Here is an 18,166-nt window from a genome sequence, read left to right as displayed (position 1 = left end):
CAGGGCAGCTGGGGACATCTGGGACCCCCCCCCTAAACATTTGAAGGTGGAGCAGGCGGGGCGCCCTCTCCCCTTTCCCAAGCCAATCGGGTCGTGCGGCCTGGTCCGGGCTCGTGTCGTCAGCAACTCTGTCCAGACTTAAGTTCTCACTGCAGGACAAAAGTACGGAGTGCCGAGTCTTGGTATGTAGGCAGGTACTTAAAGGTGTACTATACTTTCTCCCGTGTGGCTGGGCCGTGGACAAGTACACTGCATACGCCACATGCATTGCATATGAGCGGCTGGGCATCACCTGACGCGGGCGTGAACTTGCATGGAACCTTTCTGCGTCAGTCAGTGATAGATAATAGGGTTCCATTTCGCAATATTGCGGCCACCGCAGTACTATGCATTGCGCATAACTGCCGGAAGCTTGCGGTTCTCCTCTTCGGGACAAACAACCGACTGCAGGCCGACCTGAGGCGGCCTTGACCACCCGGATCCTGCTACCGACTTGCACGCTTGCCAAAGAAACCCGGCCCTGGCACACATGGACTACACAGTAGTAGCACTATGATAGACCCGCCCGAAGGTGGGGACCGGTGTGCCAGTGTGCCAGTGTGCCTGAAGGTCGGGCTGGGCCGTCATGGGCTGGCTGGCACGACTGCGAGCGTAACTACACCCAGGTAGCCCAGCCAGCCACGGTCCATCGAATCCGAGGCGGCCGATGTGTCACCCAAGCACACTCCCGCCATGGCCCGGGGCCTGACAGCCACAAAGTCCCGCACACTGCCAGGCTCCCTGCCAGGCTCCTGCTATTACCTGTTACCTATTGCCTATCACCTCATTACCAGGTGGCCGGTTGGCCTGGTGTGGCTTGCAGGCCCGGCCAGGGCGGCCAGGGTGGCAGTGTACACAGTAGTCCAGCGTCCAGTACTCCGTGCTCCGTACTATGGGACGCCTGGACGCGTGGGCGGTAATGGCCGGGGAGCCGGGGGTGTGTGTTAGTTTTGGATTGCCTTGCCCTCCGAAATGAGGCCTGGCCCAGGTCCTGGGTTTTGGGGACCCTGGAATCTCTCGAGGTACTCCGTACTCCGTGCTCCGTACGAGATCCCAAACAATCGAGGCCCGTCCAGCCATCCTGCCGGTGGTTTAAAAACCAAGGAGTACCCAGACTCAGGATGGCCTCGACTATGAGTCCTGTCCCCGATCCCGAGTTCTCAGACCCGACTTAGAGTTTCACGACCCATCAGCCTCTCGGAGCGGCCCGTCGGCCCATGGATTTGAACAAGACTCGCGGCCGTCCAACAAGCGGCAGCGAGGCCAACTCTTCATCGACAAATATGGGACGGCCCTCGACCAACGCCTCCAGCACAAGCAGGAATTCCACCTCGCTCAAGTCGCCCCTCACCGCTACTTCGTCCTCCAACCGGACCTACCCCCACAGCGGCACTGTCGACGATGGCGAGCCGGCCCTGTCCAATGACAATGATATCTGGTCGCGGTCCGACTCTGACGATTCCAACGACGACGCAGAGTCCGCTCCTGCAGCCTCGGAACGGTGAGCCTCGTGCCCCCAGGCCCCTTCACCCCCTATTACGCGCGAGTGGCGCCGCCGCCTGCGTGCCTGATCTCTGGGGGCCAACTGCCGAGTCATGTCAATGCGCCTGTGCTGCAAAATGAAGGCTGACTGGGCCCAATCAGCTCCAGTGCCAAAGGAAGTGGGTCGCGCGCAACAGGATTCTTCCGCTCCCTCGTCCACAGGATCAGCAAGTCCGTCTACAAGCGTCAGTCTCCCGACCCCGTCACCCCTCCCGGGTCTGCATCGATGCAGCAAGATGTGGCTGACTGACTGACTGACCGACTCCTCTCCGCAGGCTACGGCTTCATCCCAAATAACCAGGTGCGACTGTTTGTTCCGACCAGGAAAAGAAAACCCTCGCAACACATGCCGGATTTAGTGGCTGACTTTAAGGTTTGGAACTAGCAAGAACAAGACAGAAACGGTATGCATTCCCGGAAGCATCCCTATTACACCCTATTACACCTCATTAAATCAGAACCGCCACTGACCAACCCATCGCCAAATAGTGCTGCAGCATGAGATAATAAAAGAACTTTTTGACGGAAGATTCCATCTTGCCCCGGCAAGACGGCCAAAAACCGTCCTGGACATTGGCACCGGTCCTGGCATATGGGCTCTAGTACGTCTGGCCACCCACCTTTCCCCCCTTCTGATCTGTCGCATAACGCTAACCAGTTGCAGGAATTTGGCATGTCTCTCTCTGCGCAGACCACCCACCCTGTGTCTCTGGCAGTCTGGCTAACAATGTGACGCAGCCCAGCAAAACCCTCGGAGCTCAGTCTTGGGCATCGATCTCGAGCCGGTCAAGCCACCATATTTAGTGTCAAATTGCCATTTCCAGATAAGAGACGCCACTGAGGACTGGGACCTGAACACGACTTTTGATTTTGTGCACGCCCGCATGCTGGGTGACCTCCCACAAAAGGAACGCCTCGTGCAGGCCGTATACGACAACCTCAACCCGGGAGGATGGGCTGAATTTACCGAGTGGATCGTCTTGCTTCAGTCGCCCAATCACTCCTTTGAAAACACATCTTTCCACAAATGGAACAAGCTCATGTCCCGAGGAAAGTTACTGCCCCAGGCCATCCTTAGCTTTGCTAATTCTGACTCTACAGGCCTCAAAGATCTTGGTAGTTCTTTGTACTATCCGACCCAGTACAAGCCGCTTCTTGAGAAACACGGGTTCGAGAACATCACGGTGACCAAATATGGCGCCCCCACCAATGCCTGCTACCCAGGCAAGAAATTACAAAAGATCGGGACCATGATGACCAAAAACTGGACCAGCATCATTGAGCCGCTCACCCTTTCGGTCTTCATAGACGGGCTGGGCTGGTCAGCAGAGGATGTGAAGAAGTTTCTGATGAACGTGAAGAGGGAGATCCCAGACACCAGATACCACTCCTTTATGACATTGTGAGCGCCTCGCGATGCACGTTGGAAGCGACCACGGCTTGCTAACCCAACACGTCCTAGAATGACAGTCTATTGCAGGAAACCGCGCATCGGCTCAGCTTCTACATCGGTCTCCTCGTTCCAGAGCACGCCTGTTCCGGAACATGCGACGAGGCGGTCCAACGACCAATTGACCCACATAGCCGAGGGTTCGGAGCCGTCTTCGGCATGATTTCTTGTTTACTTTTGAGATACCCCTCAATTTTATGAATACACATCACATCGCCTGAGCATCCGTCGTCAAGAACTGGCCAATGACTCGAGTGGATCTGTCCCTTGCATACCAAGAGCCAATGCCAGGGTGGGGTGGGGGGAGCCATGTCAACGTCGAACCGTAGAGCCCCAGGCGGCTCCATCTACGTGCATAGTGCGGGCACGTCCCTGGTGTGCTGACCTGCGAGCTCTGCGAGCTCTGCCGGAGGGGAGGAGCTGCGATTATGCCGGATATGCAAACTGTATGTATGGATGCACAGTGCGGAAACCTTACCCACTTTCTAATGCAAGGCGGACACTAGGCCGATGCGCACCAACTGACCAGTGAAGACGAGACACGATGGATGCTAATGGAGAATGGGACCAACATGAGAACCAACATGAGAACCAACCTGAAAATAATAGTCATAATAAGAGCCATTATAGGACCAAGATAACATCTCCCTGGGAGCCAGAAACGATTTTCGCCTTTGCGTTGCCGACTGCCAACTTCCTTGAATTCATGCGCCACTTCAAACGAGACAGGCCCACGGACAAGAACTCCCACACCCTGAGATATTGCCAAGCCTGTTGGCAGTAATCCCAGTCCGTCACCAACAGCAACAGCGACACAACCTACTCACTCTGCTGCAAGTCCTCGCCCGGCTCCCACACAATGGCTGACTACGAAACCAACGCCCTGTTCCGCACAGGCAAGGATGCCAACGCCACGGTGTACACCCGCTCCGCCCTGTCCGTCTGGTATGACACCTACGTCCTTGGTTTCAACATGCGCTGCATCTGGGGTTGCCCAACCCCGTCGATCCTGCTGCCCTTCTTCGCCGAGAACTTTTCCCGGCGCCACCTCGACATCGGCGTCGCGACGGGGTACCTGCCCGCCGCCGCGCTGAGCAAGATCTGGCGCAAGGACAGCAGTCACCAGATCACGCTCATGGACCTCAACCCAAACCCGCTGAGGGCCGCCAGGGCGAGAATCATGTCGATGGCCCCGAGGGCCGAGGTCGACCTGGTCGAGGCGGACGCCACCGAGCCGCCAACCAACGAGCTCGCGTCCCGCAGGTACGACTCCATCTCCATGTTCAACCTGTTCCACTGCATGCCCGGTGGGAGGGACAAGTTCAGGGCCATCGGCGCGATGGCGAAGCTCGTGAGCGACGGCGGCGTGCTGTATGGGTGTACCGTCCTGGGGATCAGGCAAACGAAATGGTACCAGTTTCTGACGCGGTTCTACCTGAAATGGTATAACCACTGGTGGGGGATCTTCCGCAACTGGGACGATACCAAAGAGGACGTGGATGCGGCCCTGAGCGAGCACTTTGAGAATGTCGAGACGTGGGTGGTCGGCCAGACGCTGTTGTTCAGGGCGACTGGACCGCGCAGAGGGGAGTCATCCGCAGTGCTGATTGATTTGCCGTAGCCGAATACCACACAGGGAAATCGAATGAAAAGAAATTTAACTTGGCTACAAATGCATCCAAAACTTGCGCGTTTGCAGGTGCACATGTGCAGAACATGATCGCCCATCAGTTTTTTGGCCCAAGTGACCACCTAGGATATTTCATGAAGTATTAACCTCGATTACCGAGAAGGCCCTATCGCCTCAGACTTCGTAGAGTCATTGCCAGTGTTCGGTATCTTCTCAGGCTCTTCCCAGCGACAAGTGGTAGCTCCCAGGATGACCTCCAGGTGTACAGGTGGCTTGGAGGACGCTCGAACGAACCATCGATACACTGCTCAGGGACTTGTAAGAGGCCTTGGCGTGCCCGTCACACTTAGTTACAGAAAGACTGACTGCGCAAAAAGACCGAGCCACGAGACAAAGCAAAAAGACTTTAGAATTGATTCCCCCCCCCCTTTTGTTTTCTCTCAAGCCACTTATATCCCATGGAAGCTTAAATGGCCCTATCCAAGTGTGATGTATGGGGCTTTATCAAGTCGTGCTCGAGACTACGGATATTGAAGCCTCAGGCGTAGGAACGCCGTCAAAACGGTGCCCCTTAGCCTTGTCTGTGTGTCGCAAGGCTAAGGCCACAAGCGCGAACCCATCGTATTTTAACCATAGTTATCAACACTGTATCTTTTTCAAGCGCTGGGTCTTGAGCGTTTACCACCATATGAAGGCGCCATATATGTCCTCGGACGTATACGGAATAGAAGCGAAACCACGCAAACTCCTCTAAGGAAAAGCTGGGCCCCATAGCGAAATGATGTATCTCTAGCTGTGGCAATACTCTAGAGCATGCATTAGTGCCTTCAATGTTGTATTGTTAGGTCAGACTATAACTGCTACCTCTCGCTTCCAAGGGGACAACGTCAGCAAGCTCAGGATAGTGCTAGTATCTCCATTAGCTTCAGAAACATACTTGAGATGGACAAAGTGCAAGCGCGAGTAATGAGTCCCGTTTGGCGCCAATGCCGTAACTACTGTAGTGGAAGCCGATGGGGTCTGCCAACCGTAGCCAATAAAAGATACAGTAACATACGGACTAACTGTAAGATCTGGCCTAACCGTAAGATCTTCCCCTTATAGTATTTTGCTACGGGATTGATTCTGGCCGTTAGAGAATGCTTTTCTCTCTAGATCGTCTATACTATCTACTCTTCTCTCTCTCTCTCTCTTAATTCAAGGTAAGAAGATTACTTAGGTACTGAGTCCTGGCCCTTCCGAGTCCTGGCCCTTCTGAGTCTTGGCCCTTCCGAGTCCTGGCCCTTCCGCTAAGTATATATATGGCCCTTCTCTATTAAGAAGGGAAGGAAGGTATATCTGGCTGGCTTTATAGAGGCTAGCTAATAAGAATCCCTTATTAAAGTGTAAGACTAGATCTAACTGTAAGACATTCTATTATGGTATCTTTTTTGCTAAGGGTTACCAGTCCCCATGGTGATCTAGTACAGTAGTTTCGCTTCTATTCCGAATACGTCTGAGGATATACATGGCGCCTTCACACGAGCGGTGCCGATGCCGTAAAGACCAGGATAAGACTCGGATGATGCCGAGCGGTCCACGACTCATTGCTGCCCGACAATTTGCTTTGAAGAATATACAGCCACACAAGAATAGGATGAGCCTTATTCTACAAATCCATCACCATGATAACACGTTCTGTAGCAGCCTTGTTTCAATACCTAGGTAGCTTTCAGTTTTATGTATCCAAGTAACCATTTGTATCATACCATACATGTGATCTTGCAGGTCATCCAATCATGTATGATACCAATGCTTCCTCATCCCTAAAGTATTTTAAATGCTAGAAAACCGAGACGTGATCACCGCTTTCGCCCGAAAATAGTCCCAAACACCTCACTCTTCTGTCTTCTTAGGGCCGGCACGGCATGCGGTCCATCGTTCTCCTTGTCCTCAAGCCCGGTTTCCTCGTTGGCCGGCGGCGACTGCCCCTCTGTCGCAGAAGTGACTGTATCGGCACGTGCCCTCCTCAGCTGCTTCTCGGCAATGTCGCTGCCCTTGCGAGAGCGCGGCGCGGCCGACGCGCTGCGAGACCGCTTGTGCGGCGTCAGATTCTTGACGATCCTCCTTGCGAAGTTGGCGGCGCTGTCGGCGTCCGAGTCCGAGTCCGAGTCGAAATCAAAGACCGACACGGGCAGCACCGTCTGTTGTGTCTGCGGCGTTGTAGGCCGTGAGTTTCCGGTCGGGTTACGCGGCGCTTGTGCAGCGCCGTTGGTAGGCGATGGTGTTATCCTTAGATTTGAGGGTACCTCATTCGCAGAAATGGACTGTCGCAGCTGCGAGTGAGTTCTTTGGTGTGTTTTTCGGCCACGAGGCACATCTTGAGTCTGGGCTGGTACGGCGAGTTGCGTTGGTGGTGCCTGTGAAATGATGTCTGAGGGCGGGCAGTGGACGATTTTGATATCTGAGTGGGCCCTTGAAAGACTAAAATTTCTCTGAGAGGGAAGGGTCTGTTGACTTCGCCTGGAAAAGGCAACAGCAGTGGGCGATGCTATCAGAAAGGTCGGGGTGCCGGGGGCTGACTGCGTCAATGACGAGCTGTCATAGCGGATGGCTCCATCTGAGGCTGGAAGATGAAGCTTCCTAGGTTTCTTGCGTCTGTTGGGGAGAGGCAACGAGACTGTTGGAGCGAGCTGTTTCAGCGTGTCACGGGGAATTTCATTCCTTCCAGTTTGACCACCGCCTGGCCGCCTAAGTAGTAGACCATGTTGCGGTGCTGCGGTCGGCGGCGGAAACAGAGAGTAGATGGCTTTGGATGGTTTCGGTGTCGGCGCGACGCAGGGATCAGCAGCTACCAGAGGCCAGCATGGCTTTGAATCATTCTCGACGTTATCTACGCTCCTGTGTGGAGCATGCCGACCAGTTTCCGGTGGCAGCGTCCTGCCGCCTTCCTGTTGGGAAGCTGTGGAGTGCGTGGTCGGGCCGATGAGGATTGTGTTGCTTCTCTCTCCAGATTCAATGCCCCAGAAGGCCTCCGAGTCCTCCCAGAACGAATCGAAAGTCTCGTCACATACAATATGAGACTGGTTGGTGTCCTCTGCCGAGATGTCTGACTCCTGGTCATCGACCATCTCAGGCACCGAGCATTCTGAGCCGACCGAAGAGCGACCAGTAAGTGGGTTCTCGCAACGATGTGTTGTAATCGAATCGTGCCTCGGATATGAATAGTTGGATACAGATGGGTAGTATTTGTTGACGAGCTTGAGGTCGGCCAGCCTAGTGGGTTTCTCCATCACGACCGGGGTTCGAGTAAGAAATGGACCATAAAAGATCCAAAGTTGATCAGGCGCCGGCACAGCTGCGGAAGCTTTTCGTAAGGTGAGATGGTACTAGATCCTCGACCGATTCAGGGGACGGGGCAGAGACGGACTCATGACGAAGCTCGAGACCCAGTCAAGGGGGCCGACGAAGGCTTCAAAATGGCAGGATCGGCCATATATGTAATTGATAGCAGCAGACGCTGCTTCGTTGCGCTCATGGGCATCGAAAGGCACATGCCGTGAGAGAAAACAACAACACGGTGTGAGGAATGGAGCAGCCAGGAATGCCAGGAGAAGTACTGTGACCTTGACCACAGCTGGTCTCCCCAGCCAAGGGGACGTACCGAGATCACACGCCCACAACTCCCCTCCATTCCGGTTTACACGTCGGAATAGTAGAAGGGAGGGGAGGAGGTGTCTCGGTTTCGGAATGCAGCAAGGCAGACCTCGTCCCGCGTATGGTGTGCACACAAACGACCGAGGACAGAAGGAAGCAAAGCCGAGAGTAGAAAAAACCCCCAAGCATGCTTGCCCGACATCCTTACTCGGCCAAGTACGTCAGAGGTGCATGAGAGTCAGGAGTTCCGCCAGCGGGAGCCTTTGCGACCCCCTGCGGATTTTTTTATTCTTTTCCTTCCTTTTCCCGATATGTCATTCTGAAGTGGTTGCATGAAACGCAAAGTTGGTGAGACTGATCCGGAAAGCACGGACGACCCTGAGGAAGAAGCAAGTGAGTGCCAGAGCAGAGAGGCTCAATCAGTTTGCAATAGTGACGAATTGACAGTGTAGCATAAAAGTGGCATGCAGAACAGCAGTCAAAAGTTGACAGAAGCTCTGATCGCCTCAACCTTGGATCTGATAGCTCTGATGCAGTAAAACAGAAAGACTACCCGTGTACAACGAGGGCCTGCCGGATGCCAGACAGACACATCAAACGGGTTAAACCACCCCATTTCTCTCACTTCTTCGCGCCCAACCTGTCACGCGAGCTCAACAGCCAAAGTCTAGGCTGTCAGACCCCCGACAGAAAGCGGCACCAGCAGAACCCTGGGCCAGAAGACTCTCCCTTTGAGGAGTCGATCAGTCTATCCAACTGTGTTCGGATGCTGATCTCGGTCGAGGGAGTCTCCCCGTCTGAGCTCCACCGAGCACCGAGACATCGAACCATCCATCAGTTGGGTGACAGCCCTGCTCAACGGCGAGATCGCGCTTGTTGGAGCGCACTTACGGGGCTGATGCGCAAAACCACCTGGCATGGTAGCGTCGATCTCCCGCTCGCGTATCGGGACTTCAACTCTGCTCAGTCGAAGACTGTCTGCAATACCACCTATTTAGTCAAACAAAACGTATAGCGCGCGCCTTGCAGTTCTCGACTTCCCTTTGAAACCCATTCTAACCAAAGTTACAAGTGGAACGGCAAACCTGGTGGCCCCAACAGCCATGAGGCTGACGCTGCCTCCTCAGCTGAGCTTCAACTGTCACCTATCAAACTTGAACGCGCGATTCAGCTGATGATGCACCGTTTGAACAGGCCAGGCAGAGTGTCATCCGACGCTCTCGGCGGCTTCGTGCCTTGGGCCAGGCACGGCGAGGCACAGGAGGCGGAGTCTGGAAGGGTGAAGGGGAGCGAAAGAGACGGTCCAGGCCCAACAAAGACAGAAGACAGATCCCGGGGGGACTTGGCCAGCCACAGAGACAGGGTTCACATCCGAAAGGCGGATGGCATTTGCATCGCGCTACGCCACGCCACGCCGCGTATGATATGCCTTGCAGAGAATGACATGCTGCTCCGCCCTTTCCCCGGACGGGGAACACAAGCCGATTGGATATGGGCCTGCACCCACATGTAGACAGCAAGTATGGGAAGTGCCTACATAATAATCGCGAGAAAGACGGCACAAGCCTGGAAGATCTTAGAGTCTGAAGATGACATGTCTTCGCTGTCTCGTTTGGTTTCGGTTGACGTAAACTTTTGTTGGCACACGCTGGGCCATGATGCCGACTCAGGTTCTGACAGACTGGTACGGGCATGAAGGGGCAAGTGCATGCAGAGGGGCTGGCCTGCATTAATCCATTGTCCATGATCGATACTCCGGTGCCTGCAGCCGCAGCCCCTTTATTGCTCACGCGGGGAGCCAGGAGGACAAGCCGGATCTTGCAGGCTGTGTCCTGCGAGGTGGTCCCCTCGTTTCCGAAAAGGCAGGCTGCATCCTCCGTGATGAATGTGCTGTATCTTGCATGTTCTACCCAGCGGATAGTGACAGAATCGATTATGCCAAGTTGACCATGCCACGCGAGCGGCCCAGGTTTGCCGGACTTGCAGCCTGGTGTTTGCTTGTGAGACGTCAATGTGCGCCACCGTTTACACGACGACAGGTCTGACAAGTGATGGTCTGTTAGAAGACATGATGGCAAAGGCTGCCTTAGTCGTGCATTCGACCATGCCTCGCCTTGAAAACTCCTCACCTGCACGCACTGTTGCGCTTATGCAAGGGCCATTTCGATGACAGATAGACGAATGTAGGTGGTCAGTCCGCGGTGTTCGATGACCAGGGAAGTCCTACGCGATCTGCAGATCGCCTGGGAGCTACTGCAGACCACCTCAGTCCCGCCATGCTTCCCGGCTCAGCATCAATAGACCGAGTCTTCCCTGCAGCCCCAGCCGCGTGGCCGCAGTTTGCCAAGAAGACTCAAAAGCGAGATTTATCTGATGCCCCGTGTGAGGAGAACTCGGATGGCTCAGCAGCAGGGAAATGTATACAAGCACGGCGGCATCTAGGCTACATGCAGCAACGTTGTTGAAAGGGAGCCAGAGGGAACTTGGTCTACTCCCGATGTTGCGTCAGAATGGCTTGTTGAATGCCATGCTGGAAGATTTGCGAGGCCATCTTGCTCCCAGGGGACAGGATGCGGTATTCAGATCATCCCAAGTGGTGACGAAAAGCTCTGAAAGGTCTCGCCGGTGCCTGTTCTTCCACAGCCAGCAACGCCAGCCGGCGGGGGTGTGACAGCGTTTTGCCGGAATGATTCCGACTGCGGGCAATTAGGGCTAAGTCAACTTTCCAGCCACGAATTCCTATCCACAGTTGCGAATCTTGTTGACATTGATTTCGTTTCCAGGAGACACTGACGAATGCACCACCTCGGCAGGCTCGGTGACGGCGTGGTGGTTTTTGAAGCTCTTGTCAGGAATCTTCCATTGCGCCTCGTCGGACAGGCTTACTGCCTGTGTGTTGTTGTTCCCAGTCTGGATTCAATGTGTCGATGTGAGCAGCACAGGGCCCTGGGCGGATATATGGCTATTATTATTACGGCTTTATCGAGCCCTCCACTTTATTATGTCCGCTTTTCCCGCAGAGTCTACCAATCGAGCAAGTCGATCAGAGTTGCCTGAAATCTATGTCTCGTCCCAATTCTGTCCCAAGGTCTTATGAAGCCCCAAAGTCGCTCGTATCGTACGTAATTCTTCGTCACATAAAATCGTTGTCCGAGTTTTAAATCAAATGCAAACCGCGAACGCCGTGCCATGCAAGTAAACTCACCCTCCAGGTCTGCAGGCGCAGAAGAAAGACATCTCCGGACCTATCCATCCGACGACCGTCTAACTGTTGCCAGCAAAAACGTACTGCGGGCTGATGCGGACATCTCTCTCTGCTCTCCTCGCCTCTCTCCTACTGCTGCTCAGTGTGCCCGTGCCTAAACTCGGCGCCCCGGTGCCCCGAGGGCTCATCAGCCTCGCGCTTTCTCCTCTGGACGCACCACCGCGCGGCTCCGTATACTTGCGCACCTTCCGAACACTGAGCCTATCATCTCTCGCGCCCGCGCCGCCGACGCTGAACACCCATCGCGGCTTCACATCGTCTCTCCTGTCCACGCCAAGCTTTCCCACCAGCGTAGTCTTATTCCTGATCATGCCCTGGAAGACCTCATCGCTCATCAAGTCATCGTTCGCAACGAAACTGATGATTTCAGCGAGGCAGGTAGCCTTGTGAGGAAGGCGAAATTGCTTCCTCCTCGGGTACAGTATCACTAAAGCGAGCCAGTAGAGCACGAGGAGGGCTAATGTGAGTGCGAATAGCGGGATCTGAGGAAACACGCGCACGATGTTATCCTCTGGTGTGAGGGCGATGAACATACCTCCCGCGAAGATCGGGAGAAAAACGAAGAGCGTTGAAAAAAGCGATATGTAGGCGAGCCGCCAGTGCCCGTTTCGCAAAGCATGCCATGCGCCCTGGAAGGGGTAACAGCACGCATAATCCGCGAGGATAGACGCCTCCGGAAGGGCTCCCCCGCCGGGCGGTTTGCTCAGTTCGCCCCAGGGCTGGAGAATCCGAAGGCTTAGGTCGATGTCTTGGAAGACCATGAATAGAACCAGCCCCAGAAGTGCTGGAATAAAACTGTACAGAAAGTCTGCTGCTGAAAACGCGCCTTTGATGGGCGCCGCTGAGAGGCGAGGAAGGAAACCATTGGTGATCCTGGTGCTTGGTATGAAGGAAACCACAAAGACAGCGAGAACAATCACCAGGCCAAGGCCGATGAGGCATATGAGCGTGATGTCCATCAAACATAGTGGCATGTATCGGTATCGGACTGTCGGCAAGTCCGGCGAGGCATATTGGATGCCATCCCACAAGAAGCTTCGCCTCTGAGCTTTTCGTTCCGCAGGTGTGAGCTTCTCGTGGTTCTGGGCCATGCCCTTCTCTTCAAAGGTTTCTCTGAAAAGTGCAGGCGAGCCCCATGCATCCTGGTAGCTGCCAGATCCCAAGGCATACCACAAGTCGTGGTGCTTGCTGTGGTCTGCCGAGGTCCAGTAGGCAAGCAGGTCAAATCTCCTGTCTTGCAAGACATGCCTCATGTCATCTCTAGAACCCATAGTCTCCGTGCCCTTGTACTCTGCCAAGGTGTCACTTTGAGAGACGATGGCGATGACGTCCGCAATCGATCTCGGATCCCACATCACTCCAGTTTTCCCCTTCAACCAACGGCTGAGCTCAATGACAATTGCCACAGCTAGCAGTATGTACAAAGCCACCAGCGTCCAGGCAACACCTTGAACTGTAGCCCATCGCCAGTGGCCGTCCACATAAATGACGGTGAACAAGCAGCTCTGAAGCGGGAGAGTGATATTCATGACCCAGGTGATGAACATCGGCACCCGTACATCCCATGTGCCCACCAGTTGTGGGCGGAGGAAAGACGTGGGGTAGAGCTCGTCAAAGATGGCATCTTGGCGCCCCTTTTTCTCAGCTGAAGCTAACCTCGCAAAAGGGCGTATGCGCATCATAGTCGTGGCGATAGCCTGAGCGTAAAAAAGGATGCCGGCGCCTAATATCGCCGGGAACACACGGAACAAGAAGTATTGGCCGCTGTAAATCGAACCAGAGTACTGCCAAAGTCCGGCCGAACGCGCCGAGTAGATTGCGCAGAATCCCAGTGCCCCGATCATCGCGATGCACAGGATCAACAAGGTGATAATGGATGCCGGTCGCAGACTGTTCGGTTTGAAGACCAATTTTGGGTTGATCCTCTCTCGCCCGTCTGTCATGAGCTCTGGCTCGATCGGTCGCCATGCCTCCGGTGATGACTGGGCCGGCAGAGCTGTCACATTTGTATTGTTGCCTCTCACCAAAGTCGACAATGAGGAGCGCTGGGAAGCTGGCGTGAGTTCAGGAGCTGGTTGAAGAAGTGGTGCGCTCTGTTCTTCATTGTGTCCTGTCAGATTTCGCGAGCGAGAAGAGGCTGGCTGCGGCGTGAAGGGGGGGTTTTGGTGCTGGTAGTAGCCGAGGCCGCGGTCGGGGACAGGTCGTTGGCCCTCTGAGATGACAGACGACGGGCTCGACTGTCCTTGTTGCTCCCGGGTCATGGCCTCCAAGGCATACTGTATATAAGGTGTGTCATCAACGCCGGGAGTGACACGGGCGGCCTCGAGGGCCAATTGGTCGCGAAAGACCTCAGCGGGCCTGCCGGCGATGGGAACAACAGGAACTGAGCGGCGACGTTGTGCCTCGGCAATCACGCGCAGCTGTTCTGGGGTGTACTGCGGCTGAGGCCAAGCCTGTGAGGGCTGTCCGGTTTGGTTTGCCATTGCGTGTGGCACCAGAGGAGGTCCGTAGAGCCGCTCAGGGCCGTATATCTCGGACGAAGAGTGTGAGAGCGCGGACGATGACGAGCTCAAGGCGTGAGGTGTGAGCGATGGCTGAGGTGACAGAGATGCTTGTTTGAGTGAAGCATGTTCTGCACCGTCTATTGGACCATGACAGGCAGAGATGGCAGGCAGTGTGGCCGAGGTGGAAGTTGTTGCTGCAGTGAGATATCGGCGGGTGGCGGCTTGGAAGGCTGTCGAGCAAACGAGTGTGAGTCAAGTTGGACGATGTGGAATAAAGGGAGTTTGGTCGGGCGGTAGGAAGGCGAGGAGGACAATGTTGAAGACAGGCACTCACGGGGTGGCTCCACGTAGTCGAAGTTCAGGTTCTGAAAGTTCATGCTTGGCGGGTTGCAGATGTCATGACGGGGCGTTTGGGGCGTTTGGTTCACGAGTGGGTGTGGGTGCGCGTGCGCGTGCGGATGGGTGGTGGCAACCAGGACGGCAGGACGGGGCAGGGCAGTAAACACGAGGCATCCACTTGGAGGCAATGACGGGCCAATTGCTGGCGGGAGATGCAATGCAGGTTAGGAGGGCTGCATGATGTGTGATGCAGTTGGTGACATGTGGTTGGCGACAGCTCGGTGCTGCTGGCAGCCTGGCAGCCAGGAGGTGAGGTGGACGTGAGGTGGTCCACGCCCAACCATGCCGGACCCTGTCGCTGTGATGCCAGCTGCGATGCCACCGACATGACGGCGAGGGTCTCCGGGAAGGAGGCTGGGCTGGCTGGATGAGAGAGGGGCGGATGCGATATCAGAATGCCCGGTGGTTGGGATTGTGGGGTGACAGGGGCTGAGAGGGCAACACCAGCCACCCGAATGCAGCCCTGGCTTCCTATTATGTAGTACGTACCTAGGACCTGTGTAGCAACCAGCACTTGAGGCCAAAAACGCAGGTGCCCGCGCCGGACGACGACCTCCCTAACTCACGATGCTACCCTCTCCTGCCATCTTCACGGCCATGGGCAGAGTCGGTTCCTGGGCTAATTCAGACAACCCCGTGGGGCACGGCCCAGGTGAATTGAGGTGACCTGAGGTGACTTCATCAAGCTTGGAGCTTGGAGCTCGAGCTTGGAGCTGGATTCGGAGAAGTCCACGCTAGCCTACTAGCCTCCATCGGCTGTACGGGCACCATGTGGGGCCGCCGCAGAACGAACCGCCGTTCTGCCGTTCTGCGCCGTTCTGCCGTTCTGCGCCGTTCTGCAAGGGTCCAGGGCTGCCGGCCAGGCACCACCGCAGAAAAGTTATCGTTTGCTGTACAATTCTGTGTGTGGACCAAAAGGCCAGAACTTGAAGTCTGCTTGATAGGAAATGTGGCCTCAGAGTCGTCCATCAATGATAGCATCCTCAACACGTCACTTGCGCTGGAACCAACAAGACAAGTGACACATCTTCGGGAAGATCGTGGTTGGTTAGAAGTCTCCGGCACAGTCCCTGCGATGTGATGTCTTTTATATTGGCCATCCAAATAGACTGTGCTGACCTCGCGATGCAACGTCAAGCTCACCTTGCTGTCCAAGGTTGCCGACCAACCGACCTGGAGATGAGCTTGCCTGTTGTGGCTTCTTCATCTGGGTCGCAGAGCACCCGGCGACACAAACAGTCTTCTTCTGTATTTCAGATTCTCACTCCCAGCACTAGAGCATCACAATATCTGTCGACGTTTCGAAATCGAATTGCTCGCGGAGCCTGTCCGGCATTTTTCTCATCGTGCTGTGGGGCAGACCTCCTCGTCTAGACTGTCAAGCATGGCATCACCGATTGAAGAACTACAATCACGCTTGAATTCGTCTGGAATGCTGAGGCATATCATTGATCCGGGCTGTCTATTGGAAACAGAAGTTGTACCTAGGTAATCAGGTGATCAAATAAGACCGCCCTATGGTGGGTTGGGTGAAAGTCGTGTTGTACAGGAATAAGACTATTGTTCGAGTTTTGTTTTTTTTGGTTTTCTTTTGTGAGGGGAACAGGGCTTCTTTTCTTCAATTTGAGCTTCAGAAGGCAAATGGATGCTATCACAACTTAGCAATGTGGGTTGCGTTTATTTGATACTTGCTCCCATTCAGTAATGACCGGGCCAAGGTCATGCAGTACGCTATTGTTGGTAAAGGCCTTTCCTTATCAGAACCTTGGATCCATTCGACCGTCTTATTATATAGCGTGCATGTAGCTTTCAAAAAACTGTTTTTGGTCATGGTAGCAGATAGAGTGAAGATACCTAGGTATGCGGGTGTGACTAGAGAACGCGTCTCAAGGGCCGGGCTTTTCATGATGTTGCTAAGTTTGATGGTTTTTGATGAATTTTGGAATTGATGAGTTTCGAAACACCATGGTTCAATCACGCGCGATTCATCTATTAGTGATTAAAATTAGAACATTTTGACGTCGTCGCCGCCTGACTTATTAGGGCCGTGAGCACTGGTGCCTTTCCATGCCATTGCCATCCTTGGCATTCAAGCAGCGATTGACCCGGCAACCCTTCTAACCTGCTGGTTTAATCTTGCGGGCTGTGTCTGCCTCGTTCAGGTGTGCATTCCTGCAACATTCGGCTTAGGAAACAAACATCATGCACCCGAAGGCCATTGCAGTTGATCACATGGGCATGCTCTAACAAAAGCGTTGGTGTTGAACAGTTGAAACGGACCGGAACCAAAAGCCATGTCGAGTCCAGGTCACAGACTTCGAAACTATGAGAACAGTCTCCATGCAGGTGATAACGACCCATTGGGACATTCGTAAAGACCCTCGGATGTGTGCAATTGCAAGATCCTGTGGTAAGTTGGGATGAATAATTCGCATTGTTGGCATTGCTCGGCCTACGGAACCCGCTTGACTCGGTTAATTTCGGAAGTTGAGTTACCTTTCACGATTTGACAGAATGACACACGACGTCTAGAAGTGAAGTGGCTTATTACAACAAGCTCATGCGGCTCTGCAGATCAAACGCTGTGAGCTGCGGCACGTTTCCCGTTGTAGAAGAGATAGACTACTCAAGTACGGCTAATAAAAACTCCGACTGCCGAATAACGCTCTTTTGGGAATTGCTCGAGTCAGCCGTCTAGTAAATGGACTTATGGCTGAGGGTCTTGGCCGTTTCAGCCCTTTTGAGGACCCAAGCAAACAACCTGTCAAACTTTCAGGCAACGTCTTTCGCATGGATCGGCACTAAACACCAACCGTTGATGACCGCGGGTAAGAGGCACATACCAAGCGCGCCCGGCAGCCAGAAGCAGCGCGTTCCAGACATCTGGACCTTGCCGTGAGCAGGATCCTGGTTTGTTTCGTGATCCTCCGCCTATGTTTCTACTATGCAGATCACTTGGTGCTCAAAAACTGCATTTCGACTAATGTTTAAAAGTGGTTTTCTAAGAAAAGAATTTTGTCTCAAGGCCGTCTCTCCACGATGCCCAGTGCTTCCTACGAGTACTCAGTGGTTTCGCTTCTATTCCGTATACGTCCGCGAATATCTTTAATGAAGAAGTCCATATTTAAAGCATATGGGTTTTCAGCAGGCCCAAGGTTACACGTTAAACATTGGCCTTGGCACTTCAGCCTTAAAACACACCAGTTGACATGATTGCACCCGGGTAAGCAGCTCAGCCGCAACACATCTAGTAGTTCAGATGAACCATGTGGTCATGCACTCAAAACTGCGAAGTGCGCGCGGACCTCCCTTCAGAAAAGGATGAGTTCGGACGCTGCATGCAATTACAGATGACGCCGAGATTCTGGGACAATTTATGATCCTCGTCTACTGCGATTGGCCTCCCAGGACGCCCGTCAAGGTATTGAAACCTCCACATGCATGTTTACTGCGTCTAACGAACCTATCGCGAGCAAACTTGGCAAAACAAAGACTCCACAGTATGGTAATGTCTTCCTATTGGCGGCCCTTAGCGTGGGCGGTCGAATATACTTCAGGAACTCTGTTTGATTGTTGTCTTCTAAGATTAGACGACATTGTCGAAGAGACAGTAAAAGCCTAGGGCCAAAATGATTTCCAGACACTCTCAAGATAACAATTGATCAGAAATCAACTATAAAGACCAGCCGTCAACCCACTCT

At 54.0% G+C, this 18,166-nt stretch overlaps 4 protein-coding genes across 4 annotated transcripts; 2 read left to right on the top strand and 2 right to left on the bottom strand.

Moving 5' to 3' along the window:
* Window positions 1-1,256: 1,256 nt before the first annotated feature.
* Window positions 1,257-3,194, top strand: KVR01_003343 (uncharacterized protein; the record flags this gene model as incomplete). Its single annotated transcript, XM_044789088.1, has 7 exons — window positions 1,257-1,540; window positions 1,684-1,766; window positions 1,857-1,882; window positions 1,967-1,985; window positions 2,320-2,463; window positions 2,683-2,983; window positions 3,044-3,194. 7 exons carry the CDS (start codon window positions 1,257-1,259, stop codon window positions 3,192-3,194), a joined length of 1,008 nt encoding a protein of 335 aa, XP_044648358.1.
* A 696-nt stretch (window positions 3,195-3,890) lies between these two features.
* On the top strand, window positions 3,891-4,652 carry KVR01_002187 (uncharacterized protein; the record flags this gene model as incomplete). The annotated part of the gene is made up of 1 exon (XM_044783890.1): window positions 3,891-4,652. One exon carries the CDS (start codon window positions 3,891-3,893, stop codon window positions 4,650-4,652), a length of 762 nt encoding a protein of 253 aa, XP_044647202.1.
* Window positions 4,653-6,285: 1,633 nt separating this feature from the next.
* On the bottom strand, window positions 6,286-8,573 carry KVR01_003555 (uncharacterized protein). The gene is made up of 2 exons (XM_044786237.1): window positions 8,071-8,573; window positions 6,286-8,007 (listed from the first exon to the last, which is right to left on the bottom strand). Exons 1-2 carry the CDS (start codon window positions 8,072-8,074, stop codon window positions 6,503-6,505), a joined length of 1,509 nt encoding a protein of 502 aa, XP_044648570.1. The 5' UTR covers window positions 8,075-8,573; the 3' UTR covers window positions 6,286-6,502.
* A 2,120-nt stretch (window positions 8,574-10,693) lies between these two features.
* Window positions 10,694-16,219, bottom strand: KVR01_002391 (uncharacterized protein). Its single transcript, XM_044783463.1, has 2 exons — window positions 14,401-16,219; window positions 10,694-14,296 (listed from the first exon to the last, which is right to left on the bottom strand). The coding sequence occupies exons 1-2, from the start codon at window positions 14,441-14,443 to the stop codon at window positions 11,562-11,564; spliced, it is 2,778 nt and encodes a 925-aa protein (XP_044647406.1). The 5' UTR covers window positions 14,444-16,219; the 3' UTR covers window positions 10,694-11,561.
* Window positions 16,220-18,166: the final 1,947 nt, after the last annotated feature.

Source organism: Diaporthe batatas (assembly GCF_019321695.1).
Source record: "Diaporthe batatas strain CRI 302-4 chromosome Unknown Contig00003, whole genome shotgun sequence".
Taxonomy (NCBI): Eukaryota; Fungi; Ascomycota; class Sordariomycetes; order Diaporthales; family Diaporthaceae; genus Diaporthe; species Diaporthe batatas.
The sequence above is the reverse complement of the archived record's forward strand: the minus strand, read 5'-3'. Positions and strand labels throughout refer to the sequence as shown.

Coding starts and splice junctions, on each gene's coding strand:
- KVR01_002391 (XM_044783463.1), bottom strand. CDS start 14,443: ATGAACTTTCAGAACCTGAACTTCGACTACGTGGAGCCACCCC. Junction 14,297..14,400: donor CGACTACGTGGAGCCACCCC/GTGAGTGCCTGT, acceptor TTTGCTCGACAG/CCTTCCAAGCCGCCACCCGC.